Source organism: Garra rufa, chromosome 14, assembly GCF_049309525.1.
Source record: "Garra rufa chromosome 14, GarRuf1.0, whole genome shotgun sequence".
NCBI classification, from domain to species: domain Eukaryota; kingdom Metazoa; phylum Chordata; class Actinopteri; order Cypriniformes; family Cyprinidae; genus Garra; species Garra rufa.
In genome coordinates, this window is record NC_133374.1 from 5,799,625 (window position 1) to 5,817,529 (window position 17,905).

At 32.4% G+C, this 17,905-nt stretch overlaps 1 protein-coding gene across 1 annotated transcript; it reads left to right on the forward strand.

The window, feature by feature from the left end:
* Positions 1-218: 218 nt before the first annotated feature.
* grm5b (glutamate receptor, metabotropic 5b) lies at positions 219-17,640 on the forward strand. The gene is made up of 7 exons (XM_073818299.1): positions 219-339; positions 3,451-3,717; positions 5,974-6,220; positions 6,373-6,541; positions 8,389-8,515; positions 11,130-12,069; positions 16,692-17,640. The coding sequence occupies exons 1-7, from the start codon at positions 219-221 to the stop codon at positions 17,638-17,640; spliced, it is 2,820 nt and encodes a 939-aa protein (XP_073674400.1).
* Positions 17,641-17,905: the final 265 nt, after the last annotated feature.

Genomic DNA, 17,905 nt, shown 5'->3' on the forward strand with positions numbered 1-17,905 from the left:
TGACAATGATGCCTCTTGTACATCATCTTATTATCTTTTAGGAGAAGCCTGTGTCATTTCCGGACAATGTTCCCTCTCCCTATTTCCAGCTGACTATAATGAGCAATTATACTGTAATGCAACATTACTGTGATCCTTCAACCCACAAACACACAGTGTATCATTTTCACTAGAGTTCCTCGGAATCCCCCATAAGCGCCTACTCCAATGCTGTCGCCATGGCTACAGTCTCAGCCAATCACGTCGCAGCCAGCTGTGAGGTCATCAGTTCCTCCACACAAGCACACAGGGTGTCAGATGAGTTTGCCCACATTCATGCCATCTGCACCCTGACTGTGTGTGTGTGTGTGTGTGTGTGTGTGTGTGTGTGTGTGTGAGTGTGCACTCGTTTGCACTAGTTTCATTACTGAGGTGACGGTCCTCCTCCGTCCCGACTGAAGTGTGTGTTGTGAAGCGACGTGATTTGATGTCTGTGTTTTGTATTAAGTTTAACCCCGGGTTGATTTCTGCAGCTGACCTGTCGGCAACGATGTAATTGAGTTAGCAAACACACACACATTCGCACACAAGCTCTGTTGGAAACCCTAGTGAGCTGCCTATCTATTTGTTTGGTGCTGGAGATGCTGCCTAAAAAGAACATTACAAATTGAAGAAAAACTAAATGTTCCATTTCAGTTCCGATGCTTACTAGGATGTGGATTTATATATTTGCATACAAAATATTATGTCTATTATTATTTAAATTATTATTTTTAATATTATTAGATTTTATATTGTTAATTTATTTGAGTTTTATATTATTATTGTTGTTGTTATTATTATTTGTATTAGTTTTGGATAAGTTCAACTTTATATATATATATATATATATATATATATATATATATATAATATATATTTATAATATATATTTAAATATATAACTAAATTAATTTGATATGTGTCTGTATTATTATTATTATAATGTAAAAATGTAGTAATTATTCATATTATTCAATCAACATAATATGTGTCTTTATTTATTTTTACAATTATTAATAATTTTAAAATGTATTAAAATTATTATTATTATTTTATATTGTTTATTTTTTTATATTATTTATTTGAGATATATGTGTGTGTAATTTTATATAAAAATTAATAGTAGCACAATTTATTTTAAATATTTTAAAACAAAGTAATATATCTTTATTAATATTAATGAAATTATTTTTTTATTAATTTAATTTTAATTAATTTATTAGATTCCTTTGTAATATAACTGTTTTTTAATTAGTTTTGTATAATATTTTAAATGTAATATTATATATATATATATATATATATATATATATATTCTATTTTATATTGTTTATTTATTTTAAATGTATATTTATATTATTATTATTTATTTGATTTAAAAATGTTGTCCTAATTTTATGTTATTTAAATTTTATTTTAATGAGCTTATTTTTAAAGTTATAATTATATTTTTGTTGTTAGTGTCATTAGGATTTGACTACAAAATCATACATGCATAAACTTTTAATTATTAAATGTGTGCAACTTTGACATTTTATTTATAGCATGAACTCATAAAAGTCAACTGTAGTCTTAAAAGTGCATGTCATAGCAGAAATGATTCAGTGGCGTCTGATCTGCATGATTCAGTCTCACACACACATATACACTTACATACAGATGCATGTGAGATTCTCACATGAACAATTATCAGTCTTTTAAAAATATGCCTCCAGTTGTCATGGTTACTGGGGAAACTGGCAGCGCAGGCAGAGAAAAATAATGAGTCATTTGTGTGCGGGTGTTCATTTAATTGGCAATTTGTATCTACTTTGTATCAAAACTATTTAATTTGTCCAAATGTATCAGTCAGTGTGCGGTTTGGGAAGGCTTCACGTCGCTGAACCCAATGTTTCAGCCTGATGCTGCCAAAATCTTACACACACACACAGAGGCTCTGTTCCAAAACATGGCCTTGCTGTCTGCTGTCTGCATAGGGAACCACCTTATAATGCATTATATAACCTCAGAAGAGATGGGTTTGGAGCAGCACTTCATGTGAACATCATGTTGCTAATAAGTATAGAAATTATTATTATTATTTTTTTTCATTTGTTGATTATTATTATATGAGTGTATTTATTTAGTTTTATTATAGCATTCATTTCATTTGTAATCATTTTTTATTTTATGTTCATTCATTTTGGAGTCAAGGAAATGGATTTTAATTGTTTAATCCACTGATAATCAACATTTTTCTCTCTCTGTCATGATGGATAGATGTTTCCCACTGAAATTGGATTCATTGTGAAGTATGCATGTGATGCTGTCTTAAGCATAGAAATTGTTATAAATATAATATTTTATATTGTTAAATTACTTTTACTATATTATTATTATTATTATTTATTTGATTTGTAATTATTTTATTCTATTTTAATTATTTTTGGAATATTTTGTATTGTTTAATTATTTTATTTTTATTATATTATAATTATTATTTATTTTTTATTCTATTTTAATTAGTTTGGGATTTTATCTGTATATTACAATATATATTACATTTCTATACTAATATATTTTATATTGTTAATTTATTTTATTTTGATATAATTCATTTGATTATTATTAATACAATTTGATATATTATTATTGAAATTATTATTATTAATATTGTTATATTTTATATTGTTTATTTTATATTATTATTTATTTATTTAAATTTTATATTATTATTTTTTTTGGTATTTTGTTTTAATAAGTTTTGAACAATAAACATTTAAATTATATAAAATGTTTATTAAAATTATTTAAAAATTAATAATAACATCCTTTTTAAATATAGATTTTAAAAATGATGTCAGTTATTGTTGAAATTATTATTATTATTAATGTTATTTATGTTTATTTATGTTGTTTTTTCTATATTGTTTTTTATTATGTTGGTTTTGGATAATATGTATAAATAATATATATAAAAGTTTATATTTAAAAATGTATAATAACATTTATTTAAAATATTTGAAACAAAATATGTCTATATTTTTATTATTGAAATTATTATTAATAATTTTATTATATTTTATATTTTATTTTTGTAAAATATTTTTTTATTTGACTTGTAATTATTTATATTTTATTTTAATTAGTTTTGGATAATATATATTTAAATATAAAAATATAATGAAATTCATTTTATATATTTTTAAATGAAATATTTATATTATTATCAAAATTATTTGATTCATTTTTATTATATTTTAATTCATTTTAGAAATTATTATTAGTAATATTATTATATTTTATATCACTTATTTATCTATTTTTAATTAGCCATTGGGTTCATTATTATATTTGTTAATATTTCTTTTATTTTTGTTTATCTGTATACACATGTATATACGATAATCAATATTTTATATTTTTTTACTACACAAAGTAGTAAATGAGTTTGCACACTAATTCATTTTCTCATTGGCAGTGACGGCTGGGCGGACCGTTACGACGTCACAGACGGCTACGTGCGCGAGGCGGCCGGCGGGATCACCATAAAGCTCCAGTCCGCAGACGTGAAGTGGTTTGACGATTATTACCTGAAACTACGTCCCGAAAACAACCCCAGAAACCCCTGGTTCCCTGAGTTCTGGCAGCACCGCTTCCACTGCCGGCTGAAGGGACACCCGCAGGAGAACAACAAATTCAACCGCACCTGTGGCAGTAAGTTACCATATTAAAGCACTCAAATGTGTCCGTTTGTGTCCTCATGTGCTCCCACAATGACGAGAAGAAGAGCAGCCAACCCTGTCTCTCGCAGACAGAAACCCATGATTGCGTTCTTTCATCCAGACTTTCTGTTCAGATATCACACCTTCCATTAGTCTTTCGTTGGCTCCATTCATCTGAGCTCCAGCTCCAGTTCAAAGAAACTCAAAAAAGAAAAACAAAGACAAAAGAAAAGAACAACCAGAGTTTCCTTCTGAAACGGGAATCAAAAGCTGCTCAAGCAGACAGACAGACAGACAGACAGAGACAGACAGACAGACAGACAGACAGAAAGCAACAGTTTGGACAGAGATACTATTTAATGTCGGTTCAAAACTGAATTTTCAGAGCGAGTCGAGGGGATCAGACACTTCTGAATGAAATTGGAAATTGATGTGAAACAAGACTTTCAAGGGCAAACACAGTCTAATACTTGAGTTTTGACTCAAACGTTTAGCTTTTTAAAGTACAGTATCTACTTGTATTAAAAATGAATAATAAGAATATTAATTTGATATTTTTTTAAACAAAATAATATATGTCTATAATTTCTGAAATTCTTATTAATAATATATTTTATATTGTTTAATGTCTATCTATCTATCTATCTATCTATCTATCTATCTATCTATCTATCTATCTATCATATATCTATCTATATATATATATATATGTGTGTGTGTGTGTGTATTAAATATTTTTTTCTCCACAAAATGTTTTTGAAATTATTATTCATAATATTGTTATATTGTTTATTTTATTTTTAATATGTTTCTTATTTATTTGATTTGTAATTATTTTTATTATATTTAAATAATTTTGAATAATATATATTTAAATAATATGTGGTTTATTTTATATGTGGTTTGTTTCATTAAATGCGTTGTTATTATTAATTTAATTTGTATTTTAGTTTAATTAGTTTTGGATAAATAAAGAAAATATAATAATAATAATAATAATAATAATATTTTTAAGATTAAATTTAAGAATAATATTAAATATTTGCTTTCGTTTTTTATTAATTATTAATTTGTTTATTTTAATAGTGTTTTTTATTTTTTATTTTTTTCAATTAAGTATATGGTCTTTATAATAAGTAACCATTTTACTTTGTCCAAACGTTTTTGTTATTGAGGGAAAAATGAATTAATATTAAATTTGCTTGCTTTTGTTTTTTATTAGTTTTCAATGTATTTTTTATATTAAATATATGGTCTAAACAATATTTTTTAGAATAATATTAAATTTGCTTGCTTTTGTTTTTAATTATTATTTGCTAATAATTAAGAATTATTTAATTTGTTTTTGAATTAAGTATATGGTCTTTACAATAAGTAATCCTTTTTTGTCATTTATTGTAAAAAATATTTTTTTATTATATTATATTTTATATATTATATCATAGTATTTTTTATATTTCTATTTTGATATTTTATATTAATATATAATCTTCTTGCTTTTTTAAAAATAATTTTTCTGCTGTTATTTATATATATATATATATAATTAGATTCATATAAATATATATAAATATATATATATATATATAAAAAACTTTTTAGTATATAATGCATTTTTTTACTATTATTAAGACTTTCTGGTCAATTTAAGTATATTATAGTATATGATAGTTATATTTTATATTTTAATTCTAAGTTTCTTGCTTTTTTAAAAAGAAATTGGTCTTTTCAATGTGTGTGTGTGTGTATATATATATATATATATATATATATATATATATATATATATATATATATATATAAATTTCTAATGCGATTCAGTTTAGATTTAGATAATTGGGGGACAAACTAATAAAATAAAATAGATTTTTCAATATATAATGCATTTTTTTTGTATTATTGAGATATTATCTGTTTTTTTGTTGGGGGGTCAATTAAAGAATATTTTTTTATGGTTTTAATTTTAGTAAACTATAATTACCTTGATAAAGTGTTTCTAGTCAAATGTTTTTTGTGCTCATAAACTCATTATACACCATGCAACACATGTAAAAACTTTCCAGAAGTACATGTTTAAGCATCATAAGATCCTCTCGTTTGGCGGATTTGGAAACATGAGTTTCTCCAGCCCACGACATCAGTTTCACAGAGCATAAGCAAATGAACACAGTTCACGATTTGACCCGCCTACGGGATATGAGCAAGAAAAGACGAGTGATCTGTCATTAACCCCATTCTCCTCCTTCAGAGCGGGACTCTCTGCGGCAGCAGTACGCACAGGACACCAAGATGGGCTTCGTGATTAACGCCATCTACAGCATGGCCTACGGCCTCCACAACATGCAGAAATCTCTGTGTCCCGGTATGGCGGGTCTGTGCGATGCCATGCGGCCCATAGACGGCGCAAAGCTCCTCGAGTTCCTCATGAAGACCAACTTCACCGGCGTGACGGGGGAAAACATTTACTTCGACGAGAACGGAGATTCACCTGGAAGGTACCACACCAATCCAATCCAATTCAATAAATAAGAGAATCAATCTGTCAATCAATCAATCAAACAGTCATTTAGTCAATAAATGAATCAATGCATCAGCCATTCATCTTCATTTCAGTGCACTGAATCAATACTCCTAACTGTGTTCGTAGTTACGTGATCATGAACTTCAAGAAGATGGGGAAGGATTATTTCGACTACACCAACGTGGGCAGCTGGGACAACAGTGGACTGCAGATCGATGACGACGAGATCTGGCCCATCAAAGAGGAAATTATTAAATCCGTGTGCAGCGAACCCTGCGATAAAGGGCAAATCAAGGTCAGAAAACCATCAGCTGCTTATTGACCCTCATATGATGCTGTGTAGTTTGATGATGCTCAATAAAGTTGGTAAATGTATTGGAGGAACAATTAAAATCCAACTGGATTCAACTGGTTTTACATTGAAAATCTATATATAAGTCTATTTAAGTTAAATCTCAAAATTAATTTTGATGGTTTTATGCTTTCGGTATCCAGTAATTTACTGTATAAAATGCATCAGTGATATATAAAAATAAATGAATAAGATAAAATTTAAACATGCTGTAAGAGTAATCTAATGTTTATATTTGCTATATAAATGCTTTAGTTGTTTTTCTAAAATATTTCATATTTTAATTCATATTATCCAATAGAATTCATATTATATTTAAGAAAAAATACTTTTTAGTAGATAACCTTTTTATAAATTATATATGTACTGTATTACAGGGATAAATATATGTATGTATTTTCTAAAAAAATTTTATCTTTTAATTAAAATTATTATGCCATATAATAAAATTTATATATTTTCAAAAAATGTTAAATAGACACTATGAAAGTTTAGATTTTAGAATAGTAGAATATTATGAATTATAAATCATGCTATAAAAGTAAAAGTAAACCTAATGTTTATATTTTGCTATTTTATTTATTTTATATATATATAATTTATTTTAAAATATTAATAATTCCATAAACTTTACAATATTATACAATACAATATTTTTACAGTATACTTATATTTAAAAAATTTAAGTTTTAAATGAACATTATTAAAGTTTATAGAAATATTTATATTTTTTAAGCAAATAAACATTCTAAAAGTATATATAAGATTTTAATTTATTTAATAGAATTTAATATTTAAATATTTACTATAAAATACAAATATTTTTCTAAAATATTAGAAGTATAATATTAATTAAATAAACATTCTTAGTGTAAATATAATATTTATTTTTAAAATAATATTTAAACATTTACTATAAAAATAAAAATACCTACTACTATTATAAAATATTATAAAGTATAATAATATAAATTATATATTTAAATATTCTAATTTTCAATATATATATATGTTCTAAAATATGTAATCTTTTAATTACAATTATGCCATATATAATTTATATAATATATTTAAAAATATGTAGTCATATGTATATATATATATATATATATATATATATATATATATAGTACAATATTATAAATTATATCATGCTATAAAAGTAAAAGTAAACCTATTACACACATATGTGTGTGTGTGTGTGTGTGTGTGTGTGTGTGTGAGTGTATGTGTTCTAAAATATGCAAATTTTAAATTAAATTATGCCAAATAATATAATTTATATAATTTAAAAGTTTATATTTAAAAAGTTAAATAAACAGTATAAAAGTGTAGCTTTTCAGAAATATTGTAAATTATAAGCAGAATATTATAAATTATATATCATGCTATAAAAGTAAAAGTAAACCTACAGTACAATTATGCAATATAACTTATAATATGTAGAACATTTTAGAAAAACAAAATGTAGTTAATAAACATACTATAAAAGTTTAGTTTTTTTAGAAATATTATAAGTAAAATATAAACAAAATATTTTAAATGGAATGAAAAGGAATGTTTTTAAAAAAAATTGTTACAGTAAGTGATTTACACACGATTTATCTCCTTTTCAGTGACCAATCTCATGAAATATCACAACTATAAATTCATCTCTTGAATCATAAAACGCTATCCTAAATTGACTATTCGCGTAGTTTGCAACCTTTCTGCAGTTAAGAAGCTCTGTTTTACGTCCCGATGTGAATATGATGGCGCGTCACACACGGTTTCCTCTTTCTGGTCTGCAGGTGATCCGTAAAGGAGAGGTGAGCTGCTGTTGGACATGTACTCCCTGCAAGGAGAACGAGTTTGTTTTTGACGAGTACACGTGTCGTGCATGCGAGCTGGGATCCTGGCCCACCAACGACCTCACCGGTGAGTCCACAAACACATCAGATTGATGACATGCATCCGTCTGACCCCCATTTTCCTGCACTGATGCTTCAATGTCACATTTTATCCCTCTCTATTGACGTCCAGTTTAGTCAGTCTAATTCTGTAAAGTGCTGGAGCTGCGGTCGCACACGATACTCAAATACGAATCGAACATTTCACGGAGTGTCGTTTGAGATCCTAAATCACGACCAAAACGAGTTATTTTCAAAGTGCGTGATTGCATCTCTCTTGCATGGCCAATAATAGAAAGACAAAGAACGAAAGAGAGATGTTTGTGGCGTAGAAAGCAAATGCATTTCAGTAAATCATTTGAGGGAAAAGCGAATACACACTCGTTGAGCTAAAAGGTTAACAGCATCAAAACCGTCTGAACTTATCAAATCTGTCTCCCTGTGATCGGCCCACACACTTTATTAGCGCCTATTTTTACCGTCAGATAGAAAGAAAGAATCATACAGCCAATATTACTCTAAGTACTTTACACTTTTTAATGAATTTGTGTTTGGCAGTGTAACACCCTCCTCCATTATAATAAGGCTTTGTGGGGGATTGCAAAAATATTCTGAGTGGATTCAGTACTATATAGTTGCAAAAATTAAATAATTGTTTTTATAGTAAATATAAATATTTTTTTCTTTTATAGTATATTTATATTTATAATAGTGGTGGGCCGTTATCGGCGTTAACGTGCTGCGTTAACGTGAGACTCTTATCGGGCGATAAAAAAAATATCGCCGTTAATCTATTCTCAAAGTTGGGTTGGGAGCTGGGACTAAACTACGCAAGATATGATGACTTTCACCTTGATATTTGAGCGCGGATGACGTATACCTAGTGGAATTGCACTGTAGGGGGCGAGAACGAGTCTTCAACTTCTGTGAAATTCCCACATCAAATGAGACGTGCAAAAATGGATGCAGTTATGAAGCCGCTTCAGGGCAGATGCGTTGCTAGACCCTTTTTACTGGGGCACGTGCCCCAGTGAAAATCTGCTGTGCCCCAGTAAAATCTCAAATTTGAGTTATAATTTACTTTGATAATCCCGCAATAAAGACATTAAACTATATGCAACAACTGAATTGACGCTTCTAAAAGCAACGCAGTTTAATGGAAGACTATGCACGCAGATAGGCTATACATGCCCATACACAGACGCGCACGTCGTGCAGCCTTTTGCGCAGAAGTACTTGGTTACACAAGTTTGTATAGGTAATTATGTTGTAAATGCAATTGTCAAGCAGTTTGTGATGCATTTTGGAAACAGGAGATGAGCGCCTGATCTAATGCGCCACCTGGCCCGTTCTCGAAGACTTACTTTTAGTCATTATTTGGGTAGCACACATATTCTGAAAATGCCTTCAGCCGAATTCAAATTTGCCATTTTAATCTAGATTAATCTAGATTAATTCCAAGATTTAATCTAGATTAAAAAAATTAATCTATGCCCACCCCTAATTTATAAATACTTTGTTTTCTTTGTCTTTTTTCAGTTTTTCTTTCTTTTAGGTGCAGTCTCTATGAAAATCTTTTAAAAAAATGTAATCCTCATCTAGTCATCAAGTATGATATTATAAATTATATTATACTGTATTATATAAATATTTAGAAATATTTTTAAGTATTTAAAAAAAATGTTATTGTAAATCTAAATATATATATATAATGTACTTGTTTATTTACTATAAAGGTAAATATTATTAAAGTATTATAGTATTATAAATTAAATGATATGTTTGTTTACTATAAAAATAAATAAGTGCAATTTCTATCGAATTATTTTTAAAAATGATTTTTAAAATCCTTATCCAGTATTTAAGTATTATAAAATAAATTATATTTTATTTTATTATAAAAATTATAAGATGTTTAAAAATTATTTTTAAAATTATTTTTTATAGTAAATATTTAGACAGTATTTAACATCCTTAAATAGAAATTATAAATTATATTATATTATATAAATTAAAGGATGTGATATTTTAGAAAATAAAATATTTTCTATTTTAAGCATGTTTATCGACTATAAAAGTAGTTAAATCATTTACTTTTAAGTGCAATTTCTATAAAATGATTTTTGAAAATGGTTTTTAAAAATAATCAAGTATAATGTTATAAATTATTTTATACTTTATTATTTAAATGATGAGATATTTTAAAATACAAATATTTTTATTTTATATTAAATATTTAGATAGTATTTAAAATCCTTAAATAGCAATGATAAATTATATTGCATTATATAAATTAGATAAAAAAAATATATATATATTTTTAAGCATGTTTATTGACTATAAAAGTAGTTACATCATTTGCTTTTAAATGCAATTTCTATAATTTTTTTAAAATACTTTTTAAAAACCCTTATCCAATTATCAAGTATAATATGATAAATTATATTTAGTTGCATTATTTAAATTAAAGAATGAGATTTTTTAAATTATTTTATATTAACTATGTATGTATATTTACTTTAAAACTAGTTAAATCTTTTTCTCTAAAGTACTTATATAACAATAAAAAACTCCTTATCCTATAATCACAAGTATCTAAAAAAAAAAGCACCACTAATTCTCCTTTTCTTCATTTGTTCCAGGCTGTGACCCCATCCCAGTGAAGTTTTTGATGTGGGGTGACCCCGAACCTATCGCGGCCGTGGTCTTTGCCTGCTTGGGCCTGATGGCCACGTTCTTCGTCACCTCCATCTTCATCATCTACCGCGACACTCCGGTGGTGAAGTCGTCCAGTCGTGAGCTGTGCTACATCATTCTAGCGGGCATCTGTCTGGGCTACCTGTGCACCTTCTGTCTCATCGCTAAACCGCACGTCATCTACTGTTACCTGCAGCGGCTGGGCATCGGCTTATCGCCCGCCATGAGCTACTCAGCCCTCGTCACCAAGACCAACCGCATCGCTCGAATCTTGGCTGGCAGCAAAAAGAAAATCTGCACCAAGAAGCCTCGTTTCATGAGCGCCTGCGCCCAGCTGGTGATCGCCTTCCTACTGATCCTCCTGCAGCTGGGCATCATCGTGGCACTCTTCCTGATGGAGCCTCCCGACGTCATCCACGACTATCCCTCCATCCGCGAGGTCAACCTCATCTGCCACACCACCAATCTAGGCGTAGTGGCACCCCTGGGCTACAACGGCCTCCTCATCATGAGCTGCACCTTCTACGCCTTCAAGACACGCAACGTTCCCGCCAATTTTAATGAAGCGAAGTACATCGCCTTTACCATGTACACCACCTGCATCATCTGGCTGGCCTTTGTGCCCATTTACTTCGGCTCAAACTACAAAACCATCACCATGTGTTTCTCCGTCAGCCTGAGCGCCACCGTGGCTCTGGGCTGCATGTTTGTCCCAAAGGTTTACATTATCCTGGCCAAACCGGAGAGGAACGTCCGAAGCGCGTTCACTACGTCTACTGTAGTGCGCATGCATGTAGGAGATGGGAAATCATCATCCGCAGCCAGTCGGTCGAGCAGCCTGGTCAATCTATGGAAGAGACGAGGATCGTCGGGAGAGACGCTCAGGTGTGTTGAATTGTGCACCGATACTTTTCACAAGGTACCATTTTGTGAAAGTGATGTGACGTGTAGCCAAGTACGGTGTCCCATATTCAGAATTTGTGCTCTGCATTTATCCCATCCCAGCCATTTTTGCTGCAACAACCTTCAGGTTACAAGTCCCAAAACTGCCCCAAAGGTACTAACGGGGACTTTTGCACCAGAGCAATCTTTTCATAGTTCCTAGAACTATTGGCAGAAGTTTTTTGGCGTGTTTGCACTGCAGGGACTAGGAACTCCGTTTGGGGAACTGAATTCAGAATTTCAAGAAAAAAGTCAGAATTGTGAGATGTAAACTCAGAATTTCAAGAAAAAAGTCAGAATTGTGAGATGTACACTCAGAATTCCAAAAAAAAGTCAGAATTGTGAGATGTACACTCAGAATTCCAAAAAAAAGTCAGAATTGTGAGATGTAAACTCAGGATTCCACAAAACAGTCCAAATTGTGATATGTAAACTCAGAATTCCAACAAAAAAAAAGCAGAATCACAAAAAGTCAGAATTGTGAGATGTAATTTCAGAATTCCGATAAAAATACCAGAATAGCAAAAAGTCAAAATTGCGAGATGTAAACTCAGAGTTCTGACAAAAAGTCAGAATTGCAAGATGTAAACTCAGAATTCTGAAAAACAGTCAGAATTGCAAGATGTAAACTCAAAATTCTGGAAAAACAGTCGGAATTGCGAGATGTAAACTCAGAATTCTGAAAAACAGTCGGAATTGCGAGATGTAAACTTAGAATTCCGACAAAAATACCAGAATCGCAAAATGTCACAATTGCGAGATGTAAACTCAGAGTTCTGACAAAAAGTCAGAATTGCAAGATGTAAACTCAGAATTCTGAAAAACAGTCAGAATTGTGAGATGTAAACTCAAAATTCTGGAAAAACAGTCGGAATTGCGAGATGTAAACTCAGAATTCTGAAAAACAGTCGGAATTGCGAGATGTAAACTCAGAATTCTGAAAAACAGTCGGAATTGCGAGATGTAAACTTAGAATTCCGACAAAAATACCAGAATCGCAAAATGTCACAATTGTGAGATGTAAACTCAGAATTCTGAAAAGCAGTCGGAATTGCGAGATGTAAACTCAGAATTCTGAAAAACAGTCGGAATTGCGAGATGTAAACTTAGAATTCCGACAAAAATACCAGAATCGCAAAATGTCACAATTGCGAGATGTAAACTCAGAATTCTGAAAAACAGTCGGAATTGCGAGATGTAAACTTAGAATTCCGACAAAAATACCAGAATCGCAAAATGTTACAATTGCGAGATGTAAACTCAGAATTCTGAAAAACAGTCGGAATTGCGAGATGTAAACTTAGAATTCCGACAAAAATACCAGAATCGCAAAATGTCACAATTGCGAGATGTAAACTCAGAATTCTGAAAAACAGTCGGAATTGCAAGTTGTAAACTCAGAATCCTGACAAAAAGTCAGAATTGCGAGATGTAAACTCAGAATTCTGACAAAAAAAATCTGAATCGCAAACAGTCAGAATTGTGAGATGTACACTCAGAATTCCAAAAAAAAGTCAGAATTGTGAGATGTACACTCAGAATTCCAAAAAAAAAGTCAGAATTGTGAGATGTAAACTCAGGATTCCACAAAACAGTCCAAATTGTGATATGTAAACTCAGAATTCCAACAAAAAAAAAGCAGAATCACAAAAAGTCAGAATTGTGAGATGTAATTTCAGAATTCCGATAAAAATACCAGAATAGCAAAAAGTCAAAATTGCGAGATGTAAACTCAGAGTTCTGACAAAAAGTCAGAATTGCAAGATGTAAACTCAGAATTCTGAAAAACAGTCAGAATTGCGAGATGTAAACTCAAAATTCTGGAAAAACAGTGGGAATTGCGAGATGTAAACTCAGAATTCTGAAAAACAGTCGGAATTGCGAGATGTAAACTCACAATTCTGAAAAACAGTCGGAATTGCGAGATGTAAACTCAGAATTCTGAAAAACAGTCGGAATTGCGAGATGTAAACTTAGAATTCCGACAAAAATACCAGAATCGCAAAATGTCACAATTGCGAGATGTAAACTCAGAGTTCTGACAAAAAGTCAGAATTGCAAGATGTAAACTCAGAATTCTGGAAAACAGTCAGAATTGTGAGATGTAAACTCAAAATTCTGGAAAAACAGTCGGAATTGCGAGATGTAAACTCAGAATTCTGAAAAACAGTCGGAATTGCAAGATGTAAACTCAGAATTCTGAAAAGCAGTCGGAATTGCGAGATGTAAACTTAGAATTCCGACAAAAATACCAGAATCGCAAAATGTCACAATTGCGAGATGTAAACTCAGAATTATGAAAAACAGTCGGAATTGCGAGATGTAAACTTAGAATTCCGACAAAAATACCAGAATCGCAAAATGTCACAATTGCGAGATGTAAACTCAGAATTCTGAAAAACAGTCGGAATTGCGAGATGTAAACTTAGAATTCCGACAAAAATACCAGAATCGCAAAATGTCACAATTGCGAGATGTAAACTCAGAATTCTGAAAAACAGTCGGAATTGCAAGTTGTAAACTCAGAATCCTGACAAAAAGTCAGAATTGCGAGATGTAAACTCAGAATTCTGACAAAAAAAATCTGAATCGCAAACAGTCAGAATTGTGAGGTGTAAACTCAGAATTTTGACAAAAAATTAGTTTTTGTTGTGTGTCATGGGTTTTCTAATGCACAATTTACAACTTACAGTGTTACATATCATCAAGGTACAATAGGTAGCTAAATGTCATTTTGACAGCTTTTTTACCTTTTTTCTGAAAGCCTAGATTCGAATTTCCTAAAGGAAACAGGTGCATTCATAGTAGTGAAAGGATAGTGTTAGAGGGATAGTTCACCCAAAAATTAAAATTTGATGTTTATCTGCTTACCCCAGGGCATCCAAGATGTAAGTGACTTTGTTTCTTCGGTAGAACATAAACAAAGATTTTTAACTCAAACCGTTGCGGTCTGTCAGTCATATAATGGCAATTAATGGTACCCACGGCTTTGAGAGTAAAAAAATATACACAGACAAAACCAAATGAAACCCTGTGGCTTGTGATGATACATTGAGGTCTTAACACATGAAACAACTGGTCTGTGCAAGAAACTGAACAGTATTTATATAATTTTTTTTACCTCTGATCCACTGCAATGTCCAACTGCCCTGAGCTCATTCACAACAGCCGGCAACTGACGAAGAGCAAGCAACCATAACTTCAATCAATCAGGGTCAGGCTCGATTGTTTTGTGTGTTAAGACTTAAATGTATCGCCACGGTTTTAATTTGGTTTTGTCTTTGTATGTTTTTCACTCTCAAATCCGTGGGCCCCATTGACTGCCATTATATGACTGACAGACTGCAACAGTTAAACATCTTCATTTGTGTTCTACTGAGGAAACAAAGCCACCTACATCTTGGATCCCCTGCAGATAAACATCAAATTTCATTTTTGGCTGAATTATCCTTTTAACATTTGGTAAGTTCAGGTTTTAAGCTTCGGTTCTCTGAAAGTGAGAGTCGCTCTGCTGTTGTCATGACACTGAGTGCACGTCTTGTTTGTGCGGTAATGATGGGGCTGTTAAGTTATTGACATCCATAAATAGAGAGTGTTTACCTTAGACGACCTGTGATTATAGGAATGAATGTATTTAGCGTGTCTGCTCACACTGCCAGAGTGTTTACCACATAATCTCTGTTCACAAAATGCATAGATACACAGATATTGACAATATTTAACTGTAAATATAATTTTACTCAGAAAATTGGAATTGTGAGATGTACACTCAGAATTCTGATTAAAAAATTCCGAATTACAAAAATTCCGAATTGCAAGATGTAAACTCAGAATTCCGACAAAAAGTCAGAATTGTGAGATGTAAACTTAGCATTTCGAAAAACTGTCAGAATCGCGAAAAGTCAGAATTGCGAGATGTAAACGCAGATTTCCAAAAAACAGTCCAAATTGTGAGATGTAAACTCAGAATTCAATAAAAAAAATCAGAATCACAAAAAGTCAGAATTGTTAGATGTAAACTCAGAATTCCGACAAAAAAGTCAGAATTGTGAGATGTAAACTCAAAATTCCGACAAAAAATCTGAATCACAAAAAGTCAAAATTGCAAGATGTAAACTCAGAATTCCGAAAAACAGAATTGCGAGATGTAAATTTTGAATTCTGACAAAAAAGTCAGATTTGTGAGACGTAAACTCAGAATTCCAAACAACAGTCAGAATTGTGAGATGTAAACTCAGAATTCCGAAAAACAGAATTTCGAGATGTAAATTTAGAATTCTGACAAAAAAGTCAGATTTGTGAGACGTAAACTCAGAATTCCGAAAAACAGTCAGAATTGTGAGATGTAAACTCAGAATTCCAAACAACAGATTTATGAGACGTAAACTCAGAATTCCGAAAAAAACGAAAAAGTCAGAATTGTGAGACATAAACTCAGAATTCCAAAAAAACAGGCAGAATTGTGAGATCTAAACTCAGAATTCCAAAAAACAGAATTGCAAAAACTCAGAATTGCAAGATGTGGACAATATTTAACTGTAAATATCATTTGATTGCCGTTTCAGTTCCAATGGGAAGTCGGTGACTTGGGCCCAGAATGAGTGCAGTTCCAAAGGTGGCCACCTGTGGCAGCGTCTCTCCTTCCACATTAAGAAACGCGAAAGCAACCAGACGGCCGTGATCAAACCTTTCTCCAAAACGTCCGAGGGACGCTATTGCGGAGGCAGCGACATCAACACCGACAACAGTAACAACAAGATGCTCTATGAAGTCACCGAAGCAGAGGAGCGCTACCCCATCACCTACCGGCCCCACACACCCTCACCGATCAGCACCGTGACCCAGAGAGCGAGCATCGCATTATCCCAGAGCGCTGGCCCTGGTGATTCCCAAGTCATGAGCGTCTCTACATACATGTGTCAGCCTCCGCACCGCAGCAACGGCGGTGGAAGTGCATCGCAGGGCTCTCTGATGGAGCAGATTAGCTGCGTGGTGAACCGTTTCACCGCTAACATCAGCGAGCTTAACAGCATGATGCTCACCAGTTCTCCTCCAGGAGGCGCTGTTGGTTTGCCCACCAGTGCATCTGCACACACCCACACCGTGGAACCGTGCTGCCCTCCGTCCTACCGCCTGTCCCGAGAGATTTCCATGCCGACCACTATGACCACCTACGCCGAAATCCAACCCCTCCCTCCGGTGGAGTCTAACGTGGGACGCCCCGCCCCTCCCTGCCCACTTTCCGCTTCGACACGACTCAAAACGTCGCCCACAACTAGTGGGAAGGAGCTAAAGGGAGGCGTGTCCTCAGCTCTGGAGTCGCCGCCCAATCAGCAGGAGCTTGAGGAACTGCTAGCGCTGACTCCGCCCTCCCCATTCAGGGACTCCGTTGGGTCGGGTAGCGGCTCGCCGAGTTCTCCCACTTCAGATACCGAAACGTCCACTCTTCCGCCCATCTCAAAATACGAGTGCCTGGTGCTCCGACACTACAGCCAGAGTTCGTCTTCGTTATGAGGACAGTAGATGGAAGAACGGAGCGCCGAATGGCATGATTCACCTCGGCGGAGACAGACACTGCTCGAGTGTGTGTGTTTACATGTTCTCACCTTCGGACCAATGCAAAACTGGGCGTTGGCGCCCCTTGTGGAGGAATATCTCTGACATCAGACCTGCAGTAGAATCACAACGGTGTCTAATCGTTCGTCTAGTTGGCGTTCCGTTGGTCTATTTTGGTAGTGGCCTTAAACAAACATGGCTTTCATCTAATTAGTGCTGTTTC

What these genes read in the sequence shown, in the direction of transcription:
- grm5b (XM_073818299.1), top strand. Translation starts at nt 219, where the DNA reads ATGGCTACAGTCTCAGCCAATCACGTCGCAGCCAGCTGTGAGGTCATC. An exon ending in AACGGAGATTCACCTGGAAG is followed by an intron (nt 6,221 to 6,372) that starts GTACCACACCAA and finishes CTGTGTTCGTAG; the next exon opens with TTACGTGATCATGAACTTCA. An exon ending in GCCCACCAACGACCTCACCG is followed by an intron (nt 8,516 to 11,129) that starts GTGAGTCCACAA and finishes CATTTGTTCCAG; the next exon opens with GCTGTGACCCCATCCCAGTG.